We start from the raw sequence: 21,788 nt of genomic DNA, 5'->3' as shown, positions 1-21,788 counted from the left end.
CATCACAGAGACTCTGTCACCACTGGAACACCAATCACTCCATTAGGGGCCAGGTGCCCAAGGCTCCAGGGAACCAGAGAGGGGAGGTGGAGGGAGGGTCCTGAGCAAGCCTGACCAACTTCTTCCCAAGGTCACACCCTTGGTGACCTCCAGCTTCTTTGGCTGCTCCCACTCAGGCAAATTCCAGGCTCCCCATTCTACCTACCCATCTCTCTCCTTCAATGTTCACTTTTCTCTCCCCACATTTCTTTCCTGCGTGACTTCATCCTGCCCCACCTCTCTCCTGAGGCCAGGTTTGTGTGTCCCAGTACCTTCCAGACATCATGACCTGAATGCCCCTCAGGCACCTCAAATGCAGCATGTTCCACACAATCATCTGAGCCAAGAAGCCTGTGCCTCCAGCCTTCCCTGCCTCAGGGAATAGCCAAACACTACATCCAGCGGCCCAAGCCAGAAACTGGGAGTGGTTCTGACTCCCCCAGCCCTCCACCTCCACTCAGTCCAGTCTCACAGATTCCACTTCTTTTTTTTTTTTTTAAGATTTTATTTATTTATTCATGAGAAACACAGAGAGGGGGGAGAGAGAGAGGCAAAGATACAGGCAGAGGGTGAAGCAGGCTCCATGCAGGGAGCCTGACATGGGACTTGATCCGGGGTCTCCAGGATCATGCCCTGAACTGAAGGAGGCACTAAACCACTGAGCCACCTGGGCTGCCCAGATTCCACTTCTTAAATGGCTCTCAGGGTGTGCCCTTGTCTCCGTCCACCTGCTCCTTCCTTAGTGCAGGCCCATCATCTCTCTCCTGGACTCACCACACTGCAGCCAGAATCATCTTCCCAGCACACAAGTCCTCCCTTCCACTCCCATAGAACACCTCCAGTGGCCTCAGAATGAAGTCCAAGTCCCTCGGGGAGGTACTTTCAGCCTTCAGTGTTATAGACCTTATCAAGCTGTCCAGCCTCACAGCCCAGTGCCCACTGCCCCTCCCCCACACTGGATACTGCTAAACCTAGCCACTGGGGTCCTCAGAGAGCGTCACTCCCTCCCTCAGCTCTGGGCCTTTACATACAAATGTCTTACTGGAATGCCCTCCCCACACCTTCCCTGGCTCTTACTCATCCCTCAAGATTTAGCCTCAGCATCACCTCCTCCAGAAAGAATACCCCAATTCCCTTGACCTTCCCACATCAGAGTTCTTATCAACCATATTTGCATTTTGCATTTGTCTGTTTATCTATCCAACTCCCCACTAAACTGCTGTCCCCCAAGGGCAAGAACAAAACTTTCTTCTCTAGATCCCCAGACCTAGCAAAGGGCCAGTTCAGAGGAGATGCTTAGATAAGTTCATCTGAATTCATGAATGAATAACAAATTCTACAACCATGGAGTGGCACCTAAAGGCAGTCTTGGGGGGCGGGGGAGGGGGGCAGCAGGCTCAAGCAAACCCACATATGTGGCAGAGGCCTCCTTCCAGATGCCAGATGGCTCCTATAGTTTAAAGTTTGGGAAAACACACACACACACACACACACAAAATTTTGCCCCCAAACCCCAGAAGTCAAAGAAAATCTGGTGGGATCTTAACAGAAATCTCCTTCCCAGACCTGAAAGATAAAGAAAAATTGGGAAGCATTCGGCAAACACAGACTGCCATATGTAATCGGCATTCTGGATGGACCAATTTCCTAAGACTCAACCTGGACACAAAAGGAGTGTGTCTGCACACCCTGCACACAGACCAGGGAAGACACTGGTGCACCTGTGTGCACAACTGTGTGTACAAGTGTGAGCATACAAGCGTGCAGCATGTATGTGCAACTGTGTGCATGAGCACACCCAAGCCCACATGATTGTGTTTCCTCTTCGTATACTATTCAGATTAAGAAAAGACCATCTCTTGACATGTAAGTGTCCTGGAAGCCTTTGCTTGTGCCACAACCCGTGGGCACCCATTTCTCATTGAAAACTAGGGCCTGGACGCTTGGATGGCTCAGTTGGTTAAGCCTGGGGACCCCTGATTTCCCAACTCTTGGATTTCCACGAGGGTCATGCGCTCAGGGTCCTAAGATCCAGCCTGCATAGGGCTCCGTGCTCAGCGGGGGTCTGCTTGAGGATTCTCTTCCTTTTTGTCACTGGCGCGCTCTCTTGCTCTCTCTCTCAAATAAATGAAAGAAAAGAAAGGAAAAGAAAAGAAAGAGAAAGGCAACGAGGGCTCAGGCAGGCCTGTGAGGAAGAGCCAGCCATTCCCACGCCAGGTGTTCCCTCCGCATGGACTTCACCTGGGGGCCAGTGCTGCCCCTCCCCCAAAGAATGCCTCCCAGGCACCCTCTTTGGGCCTTAAAAGCCCCAGTGGAAACGTCTCCGGAAAAAAAAAGTAATAAAAATAAAATAAGATAAAATAAAATAAAACAAAATAAAATAAAATAAATAAAATATAACAAAATATAATATAAAAAATAAAATAAAATATAAAAATAAAATAAAACAAAATATAAAAAATAAAATAAAATATTTAAAAATTAAATAAAATAAATTAAATTAAATATTAAAAATAAAATAAATTAAATAAAATATAAAAATAAAATAAATATAATAAAATATAATATAAAAATAAAATATAATATAAAAATAAAATAAAACAAAATATAAAAAATAAAATAAAGTATAATATAAAAAATAAAATAAAATAAATAAATAAAATAAAATAAATAAAATATAAAAAAAGAAACGTCTCCGGAAGCGGCCGCAGCGAAGCTGCAGTCGGAGCCCCCCGCCCCCCATCTCTGGACGTTTGCTCCAGTCCCTCCGGCGACGGGCATCCCAAGCCCGCTTAGCAGGGGGGGGCGGTGAGGGCTGGCGGGGGGAGGGGGGCGGACGGTGGGAAAGCCCGCGGGGCTCGCGGAGGGCACCCCGGAGGCAGGACGGCGCAGGCGACCGCGTTGCAGGCCCCCCGCCCCGTGCGCCCCCGTGCGCCCCCGTGCGCCCCCGTGCGCCCCCGTGCGCCCCCGTGCGCCCCCGTGCGCCCCCGTGCGCCCCCGTGCGCCCCCGTGCGCCCCCGTGCGCCCCCGTGCGCCCCGGCGCCAGGCCTGCGCGGTGGGGCGCGGCGAGCGGGGCCCCGCTCCCGCGGGCTTCCTGAGCGCGGCGGGGAGAGAGCGCGCCCGCGGGCCCGACCGCCGGCCGCTGCTTCCGGCGGGCCTCGGTGGGGAAGTGGCGCGGCACAAAGCGAGGAAGCCCCCCGCGCTCGGGCGAGCCCCGTTTCCGGCCCGATGGGACGCGGGGCGCCTGGTCCGCGTCCTGCACCCTAGTGCGCCGGCAGGCCTGGCACACCCGGACTTCCCACGCTCCAGAGCCTGTGGGGACTGCCCGTTGCCTTTGCCCTAGAGCCTCCCAGGACCCTCGCCTACCCTCAATTCCCCTCCACTTCATTGAACACACACTTTTGGAGCCTAGATTTGGAGCCTCACTTGTCCTAGCTTCCTTCCCACTCCCAGCGTCTGCCTCTGACAGAAATGTAATTAAATCACAGAGCAATTCATACTAAAGTGTCAATGACTTACAACATTTGAGTGTATAGTCTTCTCAGACTAGTCTTCACCTGTAAGAAAGAAGCACTGACAGAATCACAGGCATTCATTTAACATTTTCGGCCAGACACACAGATACATCAGGCACTCGTATACAAAGATATGAAGAACACAACCACTGCCCTCAGAGAGTTCACAGTCTAGTAGAAGACGGGGAAAAAAATCAATTCAAAAAATATATAGGGCACCTGGGTGGCTCATTCGGTTAAGCCTGCAACTCCTGATCTCATCTCAGGTCTTGATCTCAGGGTTATGAGTTCAAGCCCCATGTTGGGTTCCACACTGGGCATGGGGTCTACTTTAAAAAAAGAAAAGAGAAAAGAAAGATAAATTACAAAGGAGAGTAATAATTGCTGAGATACAAGGAAACACAGACAAAGTGCCATGGGAACTCTAATACCCAACCTAGCCTGCCAATGGATTGGGCCAGGGAAGACCTCCAAGAAGTGATGAGCCAACCTGAAGAATGAACAGTAAGCAGCTGAGAAGATGCAGATGGGTAAGTCACCGTTACCATGCCCTAGCAGGGCAGACAGAAGGCCCACATGACTAAGAATGCACCTCTAGTTTGGGGTGAGAGGAGGGGTATACGGGAACACAGAGCACCTAGAACGTGAACCTGCCAAGATGGTCAAATGGCCTGTTGGAGGTAGGGAGCGTGCCCAACTCACCTGCAGAGCCTGCTTCTGGAGTACACGATAAACATTCAAACATTTGTTGGGAAAAAAAAAAATTGTTGAATTACACCCAGTGCTTGCTGATCTATTGTGGTTCAAATTTCTTATGTCCACCAGAGTGCTCGGTATTTCTCTGGGCATCTGACAGGCACACAGTTGAAAGTGCCTCTTGATTAGAGCAACAACATGCTGTCCTCGGGCCCCCAGCACCTGCAGTGGTATTGATGAGCAGCTCAGCCCTACTGGGGCCTCCCCTGAGGGGCCTGACCTTTACCCATTAAGCCTTCCCAGATTACCCAGGCAGAAATCCTTCCTTTCTTCATCTTCCCTCCTGTGGCGCCTGTGTCTTGGTTTGGGGGGAGCTGTGTTCAGGCTGTGTACTTGTCACCTGGAGCTCCCCATGGGCATTTAGAAATCATGCATTGCTCCTCCCAGCATCCCCACACCCAGAACAGCCACTGCGTAGAAAAGGGTCCAACAAATGTGTGTGAAGAAACAAATGATGTGATTAGGGAGTTGGTGCATTTATTCATTTCTTCCTTTTCTTCCTTTCTGCTTTTGAATGGAAAACACTGCCCAATATCTTTCAGGACCCACAAAATCAGCCATTTCCTAAATGATCACATAGAGTCCCACTGTCACTGTCATTAAATATAAGAAGAATCCATCACTCATCCTGCCTGTCCTTGAAGGATTCTACCTCAGGGAAGGCAGACGGTTGATAAAGAGAAGTTTCTCTTTTAGGAATAGTCCAGTTGGGATCCCTGGGTGGCGCAGCGGTTTGGCGCCTGCCTTTGGCCCGGGGCGCTATCCTGGAGACCCGGGATCGAATCCCACGTCTGGCTCCCAGTGCATGGAGCCTGCTTCTCCCTCTGCCTATGTCTCTGCTTCTCTCTCTCTCACTGTGTGCCTATCATAAATAAATAAAATTTAAAAAAAAAAATTATTAAAAAAAAAAAAAAAAGGAATAGTCCAGTTAGGGGCAGCCCGGGTGGCTCAGCGGTTTAGCGCCGCCTTCGGCCCAGGGCGTTATCCTGGAGACCCAGGATGGAATCCCATGTCAGGCTCCCTACATGGAGCTTGTTTCTCCCTCTGCCTCTGCCTCTGCCTCTGTGTGTGTGTGTGTGTGTGTGTGTGTGTGTGTGTCTCATGAATAAATAAATAAAATCTTAAAAAAAAAAAAAAGTCCAGTTAGGGGGTACGAGGGTGCCTCAGTGGTTGACCATCTGCCTTTGGCTCAGGTCATAATCCTGGGGTCCTGCAATTGAGTCCTGCATTGGGCTTCCCGCAGGGATCCTGCTTCTTCTTCTGCCTATGTCTCTGCCTCTGTCTGTGTATCTCTAATGAAAAAATAAATAAAATATTTTTAAAAGGAATAATCCAGTTAATTAATGAAGAAGGAATAACAGAATTAGAATATCACCATTTTGTAATCTTAAGATTTGTGTGGAATCAGAAAAGACCCTGAATAGCCAGGGGAATATTGAAAAAGAAAACCAGAGCCAGGTGTGGACTGTGGGCCGCCAGGGTCGGTGAAGGATCTCAAGATGGCTGGGCGAAAACTTGCTCTAAAAACCATTAAGTGGGTAGCTTTTGGGGAGATCATACCCCGAAACCAGAAGGCCATTGCCAACTCCCTGAAATCTTGGAATGAGATGCTTACCTCCAGGTTGGCTACTCTTCCTGAGAAACCACCTGCTATCGACTGGGCTTACTACAAGGCCAATGTGGCAAAGGCTGGCTTGGTAGATGACTTTTAGAAGAAGTTTAATGCCCTGAAGATTCCTGTGCCAGAGGATAAATACACTGTCCAGGTGGATGCTGAGGAAAAAGAAGATGTGAAAAGCTGTGCTGAGTTTTTGTCCCTCTCAAGGCCAGGATTGAAGAATATGAAAAAGAGCTGGAGAAGATGAAGAACATAATTCCCTTTGATCAGATGACCATTGAGGACCTGAATGAAGTCTTCCCAGAAACCAAATTAGACAAGAAGAAGTATCCCTATTGGCCTCACAAGCCAATTGAAACTTTATAAACTTGAGTTGAGGAGAAAGCCCCGGCCCTCATATTATAAACATTGGACATTAAAAATAATGATACGGAAAAAAAAAAAAGAAAAAGAAAACCAGAGCCAGGAGCATCACAATGTCAGATTTCAAGTTGTACTACAAAGCTGTGATCATCAAGACAGTGTGGTACTGGCACAAAACCAGACACATAGATCAATGCAACAGAGTAGAGAACCCAGAAATTGGCCCTCAATTCTATGGTCAACTAATATTCGATAAAGCAGGAAAGACTATCCACTGGATAAAGGACAGTCTCTTCAATAAATGGTGCTGGGAAAATTGGACATCCACGTGCAGAACGAAACTAGACCATTCTCTTACGCTATACACAAAGATAAACTCAAAATGGATGAAAGATCTAAATGTGAGACAAGAATCTATCAAAATCCTAGAGGAGATCACAGGCAACACCTTTTTTGAACTTGGCCACAGCAACTTCTTGCAAGATACATCTATGAAGGGGATCCCTGTGTGGCTCAGTGGTTTAGTGATTTAGCGTCTGCCTTTGGCCCAGGGTGCGATCCTGGAGTCCCGGGATTGAGTCCCACGTCAGGCTCCTGGCATGGGCCTGCTTCTCCCTCCTCCTGTGTCTCTGCCTCTCTCTCTCTCTCTCTCTCTCTCTCTATGTCTCTATGTCTATCATAAATAGATAAATCTTCATAGACAATACATCTATGAAGGCAAGGGAAACAAAAGCAAAAAATGAACTATTGGGACTTCATCAAGATAAAAAGCTTCTGCACAGCAAAAGAAACAGTCAACAAAACCAAAAGACAACTTACAGAATGGGAGAAGATATTTGCAAGTGACATATCAGATAAAGGGCTAGTATCCAAGATCTATAAAGAACTTTTTAAACTCAACAGCAAAGAAACAGACAATCCAATCATGAAATGGGCAAAAGACATAAATTTCTCCAAAGAAGACCTACACATGGCCAACAAGCACATGAGAAAATGCTCTACATCCCTTGCCATCAGGGAAATATAAATCAAAACCACAATGAGATACCACCTCACACCAGTGTGAATGGCGAAAATTAACAAGACAGGAAACAACAAATGTTGGAGAGGATGTGGAAAAAGGGGAACCCTCCAGCACTATTGGTGGGAATGTGAACTGGGGCAGCCACTCTGGAAAACTGTGTGGAGGTTCCTCAAAGAGTTAAAATAGAGCTACCCTACCACCCAGCAATTGCACTGCTGGGGATTTACCCCAAAGATACAGATGCAGTGAAAGATCAAGACACCTGCACCCCAATGTTTAGAGCAGCAATGTCCACAATAGCCAAACTGTGGAAGGAGCCTCGGTGTCCATTGAAAGATGAATGGATAAAGAAGCTGTGGTCTATGTATACAATGGAATATTCCTCAGCCATTAGAAACGACAAATACCCACCATTTGCTTCGACGTGGATGGAACTGGAGGGTATTATGCTGAGTGAAGTAAGTCAATCGGAGAAGGACAAACATTATACGGTTTCACTCATACAGGGAATATGATAGTGAAAGGGAATAAAGGGGAAAGGAAAGAAAATAGGTCGGAAAAATCAGAGAGGGTGGCAAACCATGAGAGACTCCTAACTCAACAAGGGGTAGTGGAAGAGGAGGGGGGCGGAGGGTTGGGGTGACTGGGTGATGGGCACTGAGGGGGGCACTTGACCGGATGGGCACTGGGTGTTATGCTGTATGTTGGCAAATCGAACTCCAATAAAAAATATATACCAAAAAAAGGAATATCACGATTTTGCTAATAAACTTTAATGAATAATAGCTCTAGGCAGTGGTTATCAATGAATGTTAAAATCCAAAAAAAAAAAAAAAAAACACACATTAGTGTCCCCTGATGGAACTACAGAACACTCCTGGTGAAGTGTTCTTGCCAAAATATCAAACCTGATCTAACCAAGCCTCTAGATCTACAATGCACTGAAAATACAGGACAGGAGGGCATGCTAGAAGATGCCACAGGGATGCAATCAGCAAAATCCAGGCTGCGAGAAACTCCATAGGACAAGCGCCCCTCTATTGTTAACAGATATATTGCAAGGAGGAAAGAGAAGAAAGATACCTATAGATTAAAAGAGACTTAAGAGACATATTAACCAAATGTAATGTATGGATCTTGTTTGGATCCTGACTCAAACCAACAGTAAAATCCTTTTGAGACTATTGAGAAGATTTGAATATTAACTGTGAGTTTGATATACTAAGAAATCCTGCTCAGTTTTTAGGTATGGTGATGGTATGGTAGCTGTGCTTCTTTTAAGTGCTTATATTTTAGGCATATAAGCTTATATGTTTATGAGTGAAGTCATGGATGGGATTTCTGGGATTGGCTTCAAAAGAATCTCATCAAGGATGGGTGAAGAAATGGGTAGAGCCAGATGAGGGTTCATTGTACTATCCTCTCTCCTATTTTGAAAGTCTGAAATCTACCACAAGGGACGCCTGCGTGGCTCAGTGGTTGAGTGCCTGCCTTCAGCTCTGGATGTGATTCTGGGGTCCCGGGATCAAGTCCCACATCGGGCTCCCTGCGTGGAGCCTGCTTCTCCCTCTGCCTGTGTCTCTGCCTCTGTGTGTGTGTGTGTGTGTGTGTCTTTCATGAATAAATAAATAGAATCTTTTTTTAAAATGAAATCTACCACAATAACAGGTTAAAAAAACAAAGAGATGAAAGACATCATCATCATAATTGGGGCACCTGGCTGGTTCAGTCAGTAGAGCATGCAACTCTTTCTTTTAAAAAAAAAAATTATTGGGATCCCTGGGTGGCGCAGCGGTTTGGCGCCTGCCTTTGGCCCAGGGCGCGATCCTGGAGACCCGGGATCGAATCCCACATCAGGCTCCCGGTGCATGGAGCCTGCTTCTCCCTCCGCCTGTGTCTCTGCCTCTCTTTCTCTCTCTGTGACTATCATAAATAAATTTAAAAAAAAAATTATTTATTTGACAGAGAGAGAGAGCACAAGCAGGGGGTAGTGGCAGAGGGAGAGGGAGAAGCAGGCTCCCCATGGGGCAGGGAGCACAACCAGGGCTCAATATCAGGACCCTGAGATCATGACCTGAGCCAAAGGCAGAAGCTTAACCGACTGAGCCACCAGGCACCTGGAGCATGCAACTCTTGATCTCGGGGTCATGAGTTTGATCCCCACATTGGGGATAGAGTTTATTTAATAAAAAATAAATATATGTAAATAGTAATAATAATTGCTGAGACTTTTTTTTTTTAGTGCCTCCTCTGTGCCAGATCCTGTGTTATTCTTCCCACTGAATCCTACTTAGTCTTCTCAGGAACCCTACTACCTACATACTATCATTACTGTTTTGCCGACCAGGGAACCGAAGCACAGAGAGGCTAAATACCAGGCCCAAAGTCACACACCAGATAAATCATTGAGCCAAAATTTAAGTCTAGACCTGCCGAAATCCAAACCCAGATTCTCTCCCACTATACCATTTCACTCACTGACACTGACTTTCTGGGATATAGGCATCGCTGTCTCTGATTTACCGACAAAGAAGCTGTTTAACAATAACTAGTAAAGTTTGAAGATGTCTGTGCCCTTTGATCCAGCAGTCCTACTTCTTGGTAAAGTGTAGCGCATGAGCACCAGCAGACATATATAAGAAGGTCCATAGAAGGACTACTGGTAACAGTAAAGAATAGTAAATAACCCAACCATCCCTCAACAGAAACAATGGCATGGTGCAACATAGTGAAAAGGAATGGAGCTTGTCTTTGTGTATCAACTAGGAACTTTTCACAAACATAAGGATGAATGAAAAAGCAAGCATGTGTCTTTCTGCAACAGCAGGATACCATTTATATAAAGCTATGAAACACAGAACAATACTAAGTATTGCCTAGGAGTGGATACACTTGCAGTATAAGTATAAAAACAGGTATGGGATTATTAAGCACCAAGTTTACCATGGTGATCACCTCAAGAGAGGGAGGAACAGGGAGGAGTTGAGGAAAGATACAGGAGGGTCCACAACTATATCTGTAGGATTTATTTCTTAAATAGAAAGATGGGTGTTCAATAGCCAAACTGTGGAAGGAGCCTCGGTGTCCATCGAAAGATGAATGGATAAAGAAGATGTGGTCTCTGTATACAATGGAATATTCCTCAGCCATTAGAAATGACAAATACCCACCATTTGCTTCGACGTGGATGGAACTGGAGGGTATTATGCTGAGTGAAGTAAGTCAATCGGAGAAGGACAAACATTTTATGGTCTCATTCATTTGGGGAATATAAATAATAGTGAAAGGGAATAGAGGGGAAGGGAGAAGAAATGGGTAGGAAATATCAGAAAGGGAGACAGAACATGGAAGACTCCTAACTCTGGGAAACGAACTAGGGGTGGTGGAAGGGGAGGAGAGTGGGGGGTGGGGGTGACTGGGTGGCGGGCACTGAGGGGGGCACTTGACAGGATGAGCACTGGGTGTTATTCTGCATGTTGGCAAATTGAACACCAATAAAAAATAAATTTATTATTTAAAAAAAAAGAAAGAAAGATGTGTGTTAGTGAGGCTGTAGAGAAACAGGAATCCCATACACTTATGGGCATGTATAATGGTGGTTCCATAAATAAGAAGGGTAATTGGTAACATCCCAAAGTTACAAATACTCACATCTCTGACACCCTTTGACCTAACTCTTTACTTTAGAATTTTCTTTACAGATACAGGCACACACCTACAAACTTAGGCATATACAAGATTATACATTACAATATTCTTTATAAAAGCAAAAGATTGGGGGTGCCTGGGTGGCTCCATCAGTTAAGCCTCTGACTCTTGGTTTTGGCTCAGGTCATGATCTCCGGGTCCTGGGATTGAGTCCCGCATCATCATTATCATCATCATCATCATCATCATCATCATCATCAGGTTCTGTGCTCAGCAGGGAGTCTGCTTCTCTGCCCCTCTCTCCCTCATCCTCTTCCCCTCAGCCTCTCCCTGCTTGCATGAGCTCGCTCTCTCTCTAAAATAATAAATAAATAAATCTTTTTTAAAAAGGCAAAAGAAGGGATCCCTGGGTGGCTCAGCGGTTTGGCGCCTGCCTTTGGCCCAGGGCGTGATCCTGGAGTCCCGGGATCGAGTCCCACGTCAGGCTCCCGGCATGGAGCCTGCTTCTCCCTCCTCCTTTGTCTCTGCCTCTCTCTCTCTCTCTATCATAAATAAATAAATCTTTAAAAAATATATTAAAAAAAATAAAAAGGCAAAAGATTGGAAGAAGCCTAATACTCTAAAGTCTAATGCTGTAAAAAGAAAATGCACTGATATGGAAAGATCTCTGAAGTATAGAGCACTGTGCATTAGATGCTGCCATATGCAAAAGGTGAAGGAGGGCAGGAGAATGCATGTACATGTGTTTGTATGTGCATAAAATACGTCTGAAAGGATATATATAAAACCAGGGCCACTGGCTACCTGTGACATGGATAACCTGGAGACTGAGGTGGGAGACTTTTCACTGTAAGCCTTCAATATTTTTAATTTTTTGGTATATGTGAACATATTGCCTATTTAAAAAATGATAAAAGTCGGGGTGCCTGGATGGCTCAGTTAGTTAAGCAGCTGCCATCAGCTCAAGTTATAGTCTCAGGGTCCTAAGATCAAGCCCCATGTCAGGCTCCCTGCTCAGCAGGCAGTCTGTTTCTCCCTCTCCTTCTGCTCGTGCTCTCTCTCAAATAAATTAAATCTTTTTAAAAAGCAAAAATAAAAAAATGATAAAATTCTAAAACTCAGCAAGTTTTCATAATTTTCCAGGCTGATATCCCTAAGAATTGGAACAGAGGTCTGTGTTAACCATTCCACCATGGGGCCTCCCACCCTGTGGGGAGGCATGCATCAATTATAGTACCAGGGCCTCCCTTCCATCTACCTCTATGGCCTAAAGCAGACCTCGTACGTTTCTGGACCTGAGTTCCCATCCGGTAAATGAGTGGGCCCCTTCCTGTTCAAACATGCTACCAGTCCCCATTCCTCAGAAATGTTGCCCCCTAGCAAAAGGCTAGGTACCAAGAAGTACCTGGAACTGAGCAGACCAGAATGCTGGACTGTTCCCACTCAAAGCACCAAAATCCTGACCACTGTTTCCCCAACAAAAGCTTGCTTGTACCACCACAGCAGCCTGTCAACAATTACCCCCAATTACAAACCCGGAGCCCAGCAAGCCCTCAATTAGTCTAAAAAGGGGCCTGAGGAGGAGCCAGCTGCACAGTGTAGTACCCATATACTGCCTCCACCCATGAGGTCAACGCACCCCTTTCGCTCAAGCCCAGGGGCTGGGATACTTGGTTACAACGTTTTTAGGACCACAAGAAGGCTTTTGGCTCTCCTCAGAGTGACCACTGCTTTCAGGGCCCAGTCAAGTTCTCTTGCCGCAAGTGCAGTTCTCCAGACTTGATGCTTTCTCCCCACTCAGACCACACAAATCTGCCTCCCTACTCAACACTTTCCCAAGCCCAAGCAAGGTACAACATTCTCAGGTTTTCTTTTTTTTTTAAGATTTTATTTATTTATGGGAGACACACACAGAGAGAGAGGCAGAGACACAAGCAGAGGGAGAAGCAGGCTCCATGCAGGGAGCCCAACGTGGGACTCGATCCTGGGACTCCAGGAACATGTCCCGAGCCGAAGGCAGACGCTCAACCGCTGAGCCACCCAGGCATCCCATTCCCAGGTTTTCATCTCCTTCTAGGAAAATATGACCATCCCTGGACAAACTCTGTCGATGAAGAGACACTCAGGCTAATGCCCCTAATGCATCATGGTCATGGGTTTGGCTCAGCATTTGGGAGGAAGACCAAATGCCCTTCTCAGAAAACGATGGGCTCCGAATTCTGCTCTATAGCATCCAGAAGCAGAACTGCCCCTGGTCCAATCATCTGCAAATTCCCTAAGATGCACACTATCAGGTTGCTGAGCCCAAGGCTCAGCAACCTTTGTGTTTTTCACTGAATTGGCCCTCATGCCCTTCTTCTTCACGTAAGTGTGTGTGGCTAAGACAGTGATTGTGTACATATGTGTGTGTACATTGATCTCAGGGTTGGTTGTGATAATGTATATAGGGAAAACCAGAAGTTATAGGAAATGGATCTCATAAATGACAGCTAGGTTTGGTCGGATGGAAGGAAGGACTTCCTGACCTTGCATAGGCAAATAGAGGTGAAACTCAGGGCTGCAGAATCCAGCTGCCATTTATTGTCTGGGAGCCTTCAGCAAGTTATTTAGCTTCTCTGCACCTCAGTTTCTTCATCTATAAAATGAGAATAGTACCAATACCTTAGATTTGTCATAAAAATGAAATGAGAACATGAATATAAAGTTTCTTGCTCAAAATAAGTGCTTAACAAAGGGTATCTATTTTATTCTATTACAGTGATGCTGTTGATAGTAGCTGGAGATACACAGTGGAGAATGCTATCTATAAGGAAAATGCCCTGTAAGAGCATGTTTCTCTGTCTGCACAGTGCTGTAATTTGTTCTACTTTGGAAAACCACTGGCAATATCTTTTAACACTACACATATGCCTACTCTCCTAGGTATTCATGCAAGAATAATAAAACACCCTTCAGAAAAAGACATGTGTGAAAATGTTGACAGCAGCTTTATTTATAATACCTCAAAACTGGAAATAGCACAGATGTCCCTTAATAGGTGAACAGATAAGCAAATTCTGGAATATTATACAGCAATAAACAGAAACTAATGTCTGACATATGCAACAAGATGAATGGATATCAAAAATATGTTATGCAGAAGAAACTAGACACAAAAGAGTACATGCTGTATGCTCCATTTATATACAGGCAAAGTCCATCTATGGTGATAGAAATCAGAATACAGTTATCCTTGGGAGTAGGTATTAAAGAGGAAAAAATATAAGGAGACCATCAGCGGTGACAAAAATGTTCACATTTCATATCTTTCTTAAAAGATTTATGTTAGAGAGAGAGAGAAAGAGCACAGTGGAGAGGGCCAGAGGGAGAGAGAATCTCAAGCAGACTCCCCACCGAGTGCAGAGCTGGACTCGGGGCTCAATCCCACTAAACTGAGATCATGACCTGAGCCAAAACCAAGAGTCACTCAACTTTCTGAACCCTCCCCAGGTGCTCCAATATTCCATATCTTGATCAGGGTTGTGGTTACATGGTGCACTGTAAATAAAAATACATCAGGCTGTATACTTGAGATGCACAGTGTTTACATATGCAAGTTATGCAGCACACACACACACACACACACACAATTTGGGCATGAGGGAAATCTTCAGAAGGCCAGTATTGCAAAACACAAAAGTTGGCCCTTCTCTTCCCCTTCCTCTGGACTTCATCAAAGATAGGCATCTAAAAATTTTTTAAATACATAAATAAAATAAAAAACAAAGGTAGGCATGTAAAACTGCCCTCCTGCACAGAGGCTCTGTACACAGTGCCCATTTGTGGACAGAAGCTTGAGCAGGGAGTAAGGAAGTACACTTTCAGCCACCCCCTCATGGGCCTTCCCGGGGCTCCGGACAACTGGCCTTACCTTATAAGCTAGCTGCTACAGATGCCAAGGCCACCTTATTTCTAGTAAAGTTTAGTAAATGTCTCACACAGGTCCTCAGCATGAGGAAGGTGTCCTGGCCCAAGATTCAGCAACATGGCTGTGCAGCTGTAATCACAGATAGCCCCAAATGCCAGAGGACACTCAGATCCCGAGCTGGCCCTCCATGCTCCAGCCACTCTTACCCACCTGCAATCCCTTTCTTGGAAATTCCAGCTTCATCACAAGGAAAGTGGCATCTCTCAATTCTCTCTATGGAATGGAGGCAGTATCCAATGCCATTAAAACACATTAAGCCAGTCCTGGTGGGAAGCAGGGAGTAAGAAGTGGAGGACAGAGTCCCTACCCATCAAGGCTTGCAGTGTGGGTGTGAAGAAAGGCAACAAGGCAACTTTAAACAACAACACATCATGCTCTCAAGCATGGGGGTGGGGATGAGGGAACAGAAAGCACCTAGTGGCAGTGAGCACCTAAACTCACTGTTTAGGGCTGAAAAAAAATAGCTTTGGGCCATGGGAGTAATGGCCATGTGATACCAAAGGAAGCTGGTCATCCTGCCACCCAAGAATTATGTCTCTGGGAGCATCCCAAAAGTCTTTGGAGAGGGAAGGTCCCGCATTGCCCAGGAACCCGCCCCCTCTGCCTTTTCTCCCTAAGTTAGGCTCAACCAGGAGAAATGCCTACAACTGCCGGGCAGTCAGCCAGGTAAAGGGTAGGGCACACACTCCTTGGGGCAAAGAGATGCTAGTGAACTTGAGGCCCAACATCAGTGAGGTAAGGAGGAGCCCAGAACGCTAGTCTACCCCTCCCAGCCCAGCCAACCACAGAGTGAGGGGTGTAGGATTCACTAAGATACCAACTGGAAACAGCTCTCATCTGTGAGTTCTTCCCCAGAAGGTAATGGCTTCTCTCTCTCTCTCTCTCTCTCTCTCTCTCTCTCTCTCTCTCTCTCCTTCTCTATTCTTGCTCACTCTTTCTCCCAAGCATAGATTTGGGTGTCTCTGCTAGTCTCAACCAGGCAAAATACTGTGGGCCTGCCTGGGGCCTGGGCTATGTGGGTGTGTGCAGAAGAACCAAGCACTCACTCAGGCTGCAGCCTGTCTGCGTGGCAGGGAGCTCAGCTACAAAACACAGACAAAGCCTGTGTGAGTGGCCTGTGTGTGTTAAAATGCATCAGGAATATGTTCTGTACCTGAGCTTCCCAAAGAACTCTGAGCAGCAACTTCACCAAGGGAACGTCCAGGTGGCAGCTCAGTCACCCTAACCCTGAGCCAAAGATATCAAAGCAGCAACAGGCTTTTGGTGTCAGGCTTGCAGACATGGACCCAAGAGGTCACTCTGTGTCATGAGATAGCTGAGTGCCCAAGTGTGTAGAGAAGCTTAAAGGCCAGGCATCAGAGTGACAGGTTTTCTACCAAACTGTGCTGGATCTGAACTAGTCTGTGTAACAGGTGAGTGTGTAAGGGTAGCAGAGAAAAGGAGAACTGGAGGAGATACGGGGTGGCCTGGGGAGCAGTGGATGGAGGGATGTGACGGGGGTGCAGAGACCTGGAGTCCAGGGGGCGTAGGAGGAGCCTGGAGTAGCGCTGACAGCTGAGGTGTGCAGCTGCAGGGATGTGCCAGCGCACGCAGCCGGGCTTCGCCTTTCCCGCCGCGCCGCAGAGGCCGCACCCCAGGGAGAGGGCTGCGCACCCCAGGGAGAGGGCTGCGCACCCCAGGGAGAGGGCTGCCGCGGGCTCGGTCCCTCTGCGCTCGCGCAGGGCGGGAAGCCGGAGGGTGTAGCAGGGCCCCGCCGGGAAAGGGCACCTCGGGGCCTCATTCGAGCAGCCGGCGGCGACCTCGGGGCCGCTGGGCCGCTCACCTGGCCGGAGCCCCCCACCCCCCACCCCGGCCGCCGGGATCCCCAGAGGCGCGGCCGCTTCGGCCGCGGCCCCATGCAGGATCCCCCGCGGGGCGGAGAGAAGCGTCTCCCTGCGTCCTGCGTCCTGCGTCCGAGCCGAGTGAACCGCTCGCGCCGGCTGTCGGGGCCTCGCGGGCGCGGGGCGGGCGCAGGAGGGGGGCGGGACGCCCGGCAGGAGGCACTGGCGGCGGCTCCCGCGCTGCAGCTGCAGGCCCCCGGGAAACCCGGACGGAGAGGCCCGGAGCTCCGCCCGGGCCTGCGAGGTGGGCACCGCCCCGAGGTCACTGGACGGAGGCCCGGCGTCGCCGCAATGCCGCGGGGAGAGAGGATGCCCCCCCACGAGCCTCGACACGGTCGGCCGGCCTGGACCTCGCCAGGAAGCGGGGCCCTCCCCGGCCGGCCCTAGAGGGCTGAGAAGTAAGCCAAGGCGCGCCCCGCCGCTTCCTGGACAGCAATACCTGAAAGGAGCAGGACTCCTGTCCACCCAGAAGACCCTTTACAGGAACTCCTTCCTTTACCCCCACCTCCTACCCACACGTGCACGCACACACATACACACACACACACACACACACACACACTCCTTAAAGGCTGAAAAGGGAGCCGAGTTTGGAATTCGGGGAAGTGATGACACACACAACAATGCTGTTACACCTGGCTGCTGCAGGCCAGCAGCGGAAATGCCTGCAAAGGGGGAGAGCGAGACAGAGAGCCAGCCTGGGTGGTCAGAAAAAAAGAGGAGAGGAGAGAGCACACACACCCGCAGGTTGGGGCCAGACCCAACTGTTTTTTTCCCCCTGCCCAGGCCGAGGGGGAGGAGGGGCGCTAGGGTCAATCTGCAGCAGCCCCAAACCAAATTCACATCACTCCCACCCCTAGCCTGGGCATGGATGGGGGTGAGAAAGAAGAAAAACACCTGCACTCCTGCTCAGGAGACAGCCACAGAGGTTTTGAAGAGGTGCTGCTTACCCCAGTGTATAATGGGAGCAGCAGGAGAAACAATCAAGCTACCCTAAAATACACTTAAATGGAAGATAGAGGAAGGAATTTACTGAAGTGAGTTTAGGAGAGCCCTGTTCCCTCTCACTTTAGTGTTCAGACCAGACTGCCCTGCTGACCTCTCTGTAGTCATTTGCACGATGCTGAATTCCAAAAGAGCCCATCACCCTGTCCTCCTTTCCTTTAATCTCACAATGTAGATCAGAGAGCTGAGCGGGAGGCAGGCAACACACAAACGTGGCCATGGGTGCTGGGCCCATAGGCCACTAAGGGCTCTTCAGGCTTCCGCTGAGACTGGGCAGCCCAAGAGGAAGTGGTAGTAATGAGCTTTGGGGTGGCCACTCCAGGCATGCCAATCCAGACACGTGACACAACCTGGCATGACATCCATCCAGTCCACCTTCCTCCCCAAAGTATCCGGGCCCCCTTAGTACCAAGGAGTTTGGGGCATGAGGATTCAAAACACCCGGACATCTCTCTCACACTTTATGATGGCAGACGTTTTGTTGAGGCTAAGTTAAACTGTTAAAAAGCACGGCTGCCTTTTGTGTCAGCATTAATTTCCCCTGAGACAATCTCTTGGCATGCAGGTGTGACTGGGACCCATTCAGACTTCTGCTGCAGGTAGATGAGCATTCACCCCTCAGCCCTGGAGAAAGATCAGAACAAATGTCAGGAGAGAGATTTTGAACAAATGCCTCTCCCAGCCTCTTGTTTTTCTTCCCAGGCTGTGTCGGAATCGGGAAAGGGAAGAAGGAAGGAAGGAGAGAGGAAAAAGAGAGAGAAGATGCGACATCCCAGAACCACACTTACTGATAGGTGACACACATGTACCATTACAGGAGTAAGTATAAATGTTTTATCCATAAATATAAATCTCACCTTGTACGTGTGCATACCTGTGTTTTTGCACCAGCACATGTGCACCTGGGCAGCTGGTATCTCACGTGTCTCACGGACAGACCGGCCCCATGACTTGTGTGTGTGTGATAACGGCGCACACAGACCGAGTCCCCCAGGGCCCCACGGGCAACGCTCGCGCCCGCGTCAGAGCAGGACTGGGGGAGAGTCTACTTGGTGGTGGTAAAGCACACATCCAAGCGAGGGTTACAAGGCGGGTTCTGGGGAGCGGTCTGGTCCCTGCGTCCAGAGGCAGAGCAAGGAAGGACAAAGCGGCTTCGGGCCAGGCTCCTGGGCGCTTCTTCCCCGACCTCTCCCCAGCGCCATCCGGCCCAGTCCCTCTGGAAGCACGACGGCCAGGCCACGCCAGGCCAGGCCGGGCCGAGGTTGCTCGGTTCAGTGACACGCGTTTCTGGGCTGGTTTTCCCAAAGCCACCGCGCAGCTCTCTCCACCCCGCCGCCGCCCGGCCCCTCGCCGTCCCGTCCGCCCCTCCCCCGGCCCCGGGAACTGCGGCGGAGGGGCAGAGCCGCCGAGTCCTTCTCCTCCACCTGAGAGCCGCGCGGAGGCTCGGCGCGCCTCTCCCGCCGGGCCCGGACTCCTGAGCCCTGGCCGAGCGCGGACGCAGCCCGCGGGGCCCTCGGCATCTCCCCGCCCCGCCCGCCGAGCGAGCCCCGCGGACCGCAGGCGCGGGCGGGAGCGGGAGCGGGAGCGGGAGCGGGAGCGGGAGCCGGGTCGTCGGCCGGGCCCCCCTCGGCCCGCCGGGAGGGGCGCGCGCCGGCCCGGGCCGTGCGGGGCGTTCACAGAGAGTGACTTGGAGACGGACTCGCCCGTGCGCGACTGGCCGCCCCGCTATAGGGGCGAAGGCGCCTGACGCAAGCGGAACTCGGCGGAGCCCATACGAATCAGCACTGAGCCAGGCTCCGGGCGCTGGGGGCTGCGGCGGGCAGCTCCGCCGGAGACGCGGGTCGCGCCTCGGGAAACCCGGCGGGTGGGGGCGGGGGAGGGCGCCGGGAAGAAAACCCACCGAGGCGGGGACTGGCCTGGGCGGGGAGGGGCGGCGGGGCCGGAGCCCCTCGCTGCTGGGCGGGCCCCCCATGGCCAGAGGCTGAGCTCCACTCCCGCCGGCCGCTCCCGAGGGGAAGGAGAGCGCAGAGGAGCGCGGCGAGAGGCCGCCGGCCAGCGAGCTCGGGCGGCGCCCGCGGTGCCCAGGAGTTCGGGACTGCGCCGCGCGGGCACCGCGGGAGGGGCCGGGCCGGGCAGGGGCTGGCGGGCCGCGGCGCGCCGGCTCTGCCGCGATGGCCAGCTACCCCGAGCCCGAGGACGCCGCGGGGGCCCTGCTGGCCCCGGAGCCCGGCCGCGCCGCCAAGGAGCCCGAGGCGCCGCCGCCGCCGAGCCCCGGCAAGGGCGGCGGCGGCGGCGGCGGCGGGGCGGCCGCGGAGAAGCCCGACCCCGCGCAGAAGCCCCCGTACTCGTACGTGGCGCTCATCGCCATGGCGATCCGCGAGAGCGCCGAGAAGCGGCTCACGCTGTCCGGCATCTACCAGTACATCATCGCCAAGTTCCCGTTCTACGAGAAGAACAAGAAGGGCTGGCAGAACAGCATCCGCCACAACCTCAGCCTCAACGAGTGCTTCATCAAGGTGCCGCGCGAGGGCGGCGGCGAGCGCAAGGGCAACTACTGGACGCTGGACCCGGCCTGCGAGGACATGTTCGAGAAGGGCAACTACCGGCGCCGCCGCCGCATGAAGCGGCCCTTCCGGCCGCCGCCCGCGCACTTCCAGCCGGGCAAGGGGCTCTTCGCGGCCGGGGGCGCCGCGGGCGGCTGCGGCGTGGCGGGCGCGGGCGCCGACGGCTACGGCTACCTGGCGCCCCCCAAGTACCTGCAGTCCGGCTTCCTCAACAACTCCTGGCCGCTGCCGCAGCCGCCCTCGCCCATGCCCTACGCCTCCTGCCAGATGGCGGCGGCCGCGGCGGCGGCGGCGGCGGCGGCGGCGGCCGCGGGCCCGGGCAGCCCGGGCGCGGCCGCGGTGGTCAAGGGGCTGGCCGGGCCGGCCGCCTCGTACGGGCCGTACTCGCGCGTGCAGAGCATGGCGCTGCCCCCCGGCGTGGTGAACTCCTACAACGGCCTGGGGGGCCCGCCCGCCGCGCCCCCGCCGCCGCCGCCGCACCCGCACCCGCACCCGCACCCGCACCCGCACCCGCACCCGCACCCGCACGCGCACCATCTGCACGCGGCCGCCGCGCCGCCGCCGGCCCCGCCGCACCACGCGGCCGCCGCGCCGCCCCCGGGCCAGCTCAGCCCCGCCAGCCCGGCGACCGCCGCGCCCCCGGCGCCCGCGCCCAGCAACGCGCCGGGCCTGCAGTTCGCCTGCGCCCGGCAGCCCGAGCTCGCCATGATGCACTGCTCCTACTGGGACCACGACACCAAGACCGGCGCGCTGCACTCGCGCCTCGACCTCTGAGCGCCCCGCGCACGCCGACTCTGAGGATGCGGGGACGCGCGACGCCGGCCTGGGAGCCCGCGCCCGGGGCCCTCCGCCTCCCCTGGCTCCGCGCCGCGCCGCGCCGCTCGCCCCTCTTTGTCTCCACCGCCTCTCCCGCTGCGCGCCCCCCGCCCCCGCCGCGCCCTCCCCGCGCCCTCGCCGCCCGGGCCTGCAGGCCGCCTCTCCGCGCGCCTTCTGCAGGCCGCGTCCCCCCCGCCCCCGCGCGGCGCCCCAGCGTCCGGGCTGGACACCCCGAGGCAGAGCCCGGAGCGGGGGAAGCGCCGGGGCCGCGGTGCAGCCGGGCGTCGGCGGAGCAGACCCCGGGGCCTCCTCACGCGGGCCGGTGCGCTCGCGCTCGGCTTCCCCGGCCCGGCGGCTGCCGCGCCACCCCTGGCTGGAAGCGCGGGTCCGGGCGGGCGAGGAGACCCGCGGCGCCCGAGCAAGGGACGAACGTGTGTTTGCTCCACGGAGCCTCTGGGAGCGGCTCAGAAGCCGCCGGCGGGGGCCCCCGAGTGGGGCGGGGGCGGGCGGGAGCGGGGAGCCGGGCCGCTGGCGCGGCGGCCTGCGCGGGGCTTTGCAGCTCGTCCCCGGCTCCCAGGCGGGGGCTGCGCGTC

At 52.1% G+C, this 21,788-nt stretch overlaps 1 protein-coding gene and 1 pseudogene across 1 annotated transcript; both read left to right on the top strand.

Annotated features, from left to right (window-relative positions):
- The first annotated feature begins 5,788 nt into the window (after positions 1-5,788).
- On the top strand, positions 5,789-6,308 carry LOC140594531 (ATP synthase subunit d, mitochondrial pseudogene; annotated as a pseudogene).
- Positions 6,309-19,856: 13,548 nt separating this feature from the next.
- On the top strand, positions 19,857-21,274 carry FOXL2 (forkhead box L2). The gene has a single exon (XM_072726962.1). It carries the CDS (start codon positions 19,987-19,989, stop codon positions 21,151-21,153), a length of 1,167 nt encoding a protein of 388 aa, XP_072583063.1. The 5' UTR covers positions 19,857-19,986; the 3' UTR covers positions 21,154-21,274.
- The last annotated feature ends 514 nt before the right edge of the window (positions 21,275-21,788 follow it).

Source organism: Vulpes vulpes, chromosome 11 (assembly GCF_048418805.1).
Source record: "Vulpes vulpes isolate BD-2025 chromosome 11, VulVul3, whole genome shotgun sequence".
In the NCBI taxonomy this organism is placed as follows: domain Eukaryota; kingdom Metazoa; phylum Chordata; class Mammalia; order Carnivora; family Canidae; genus Vulpes; species Vulpes vulpes.
Note: the sequence above shows the minus strand (reverse complement) of the source record. Positions and strands in the feature narration are given on the sequence as shown.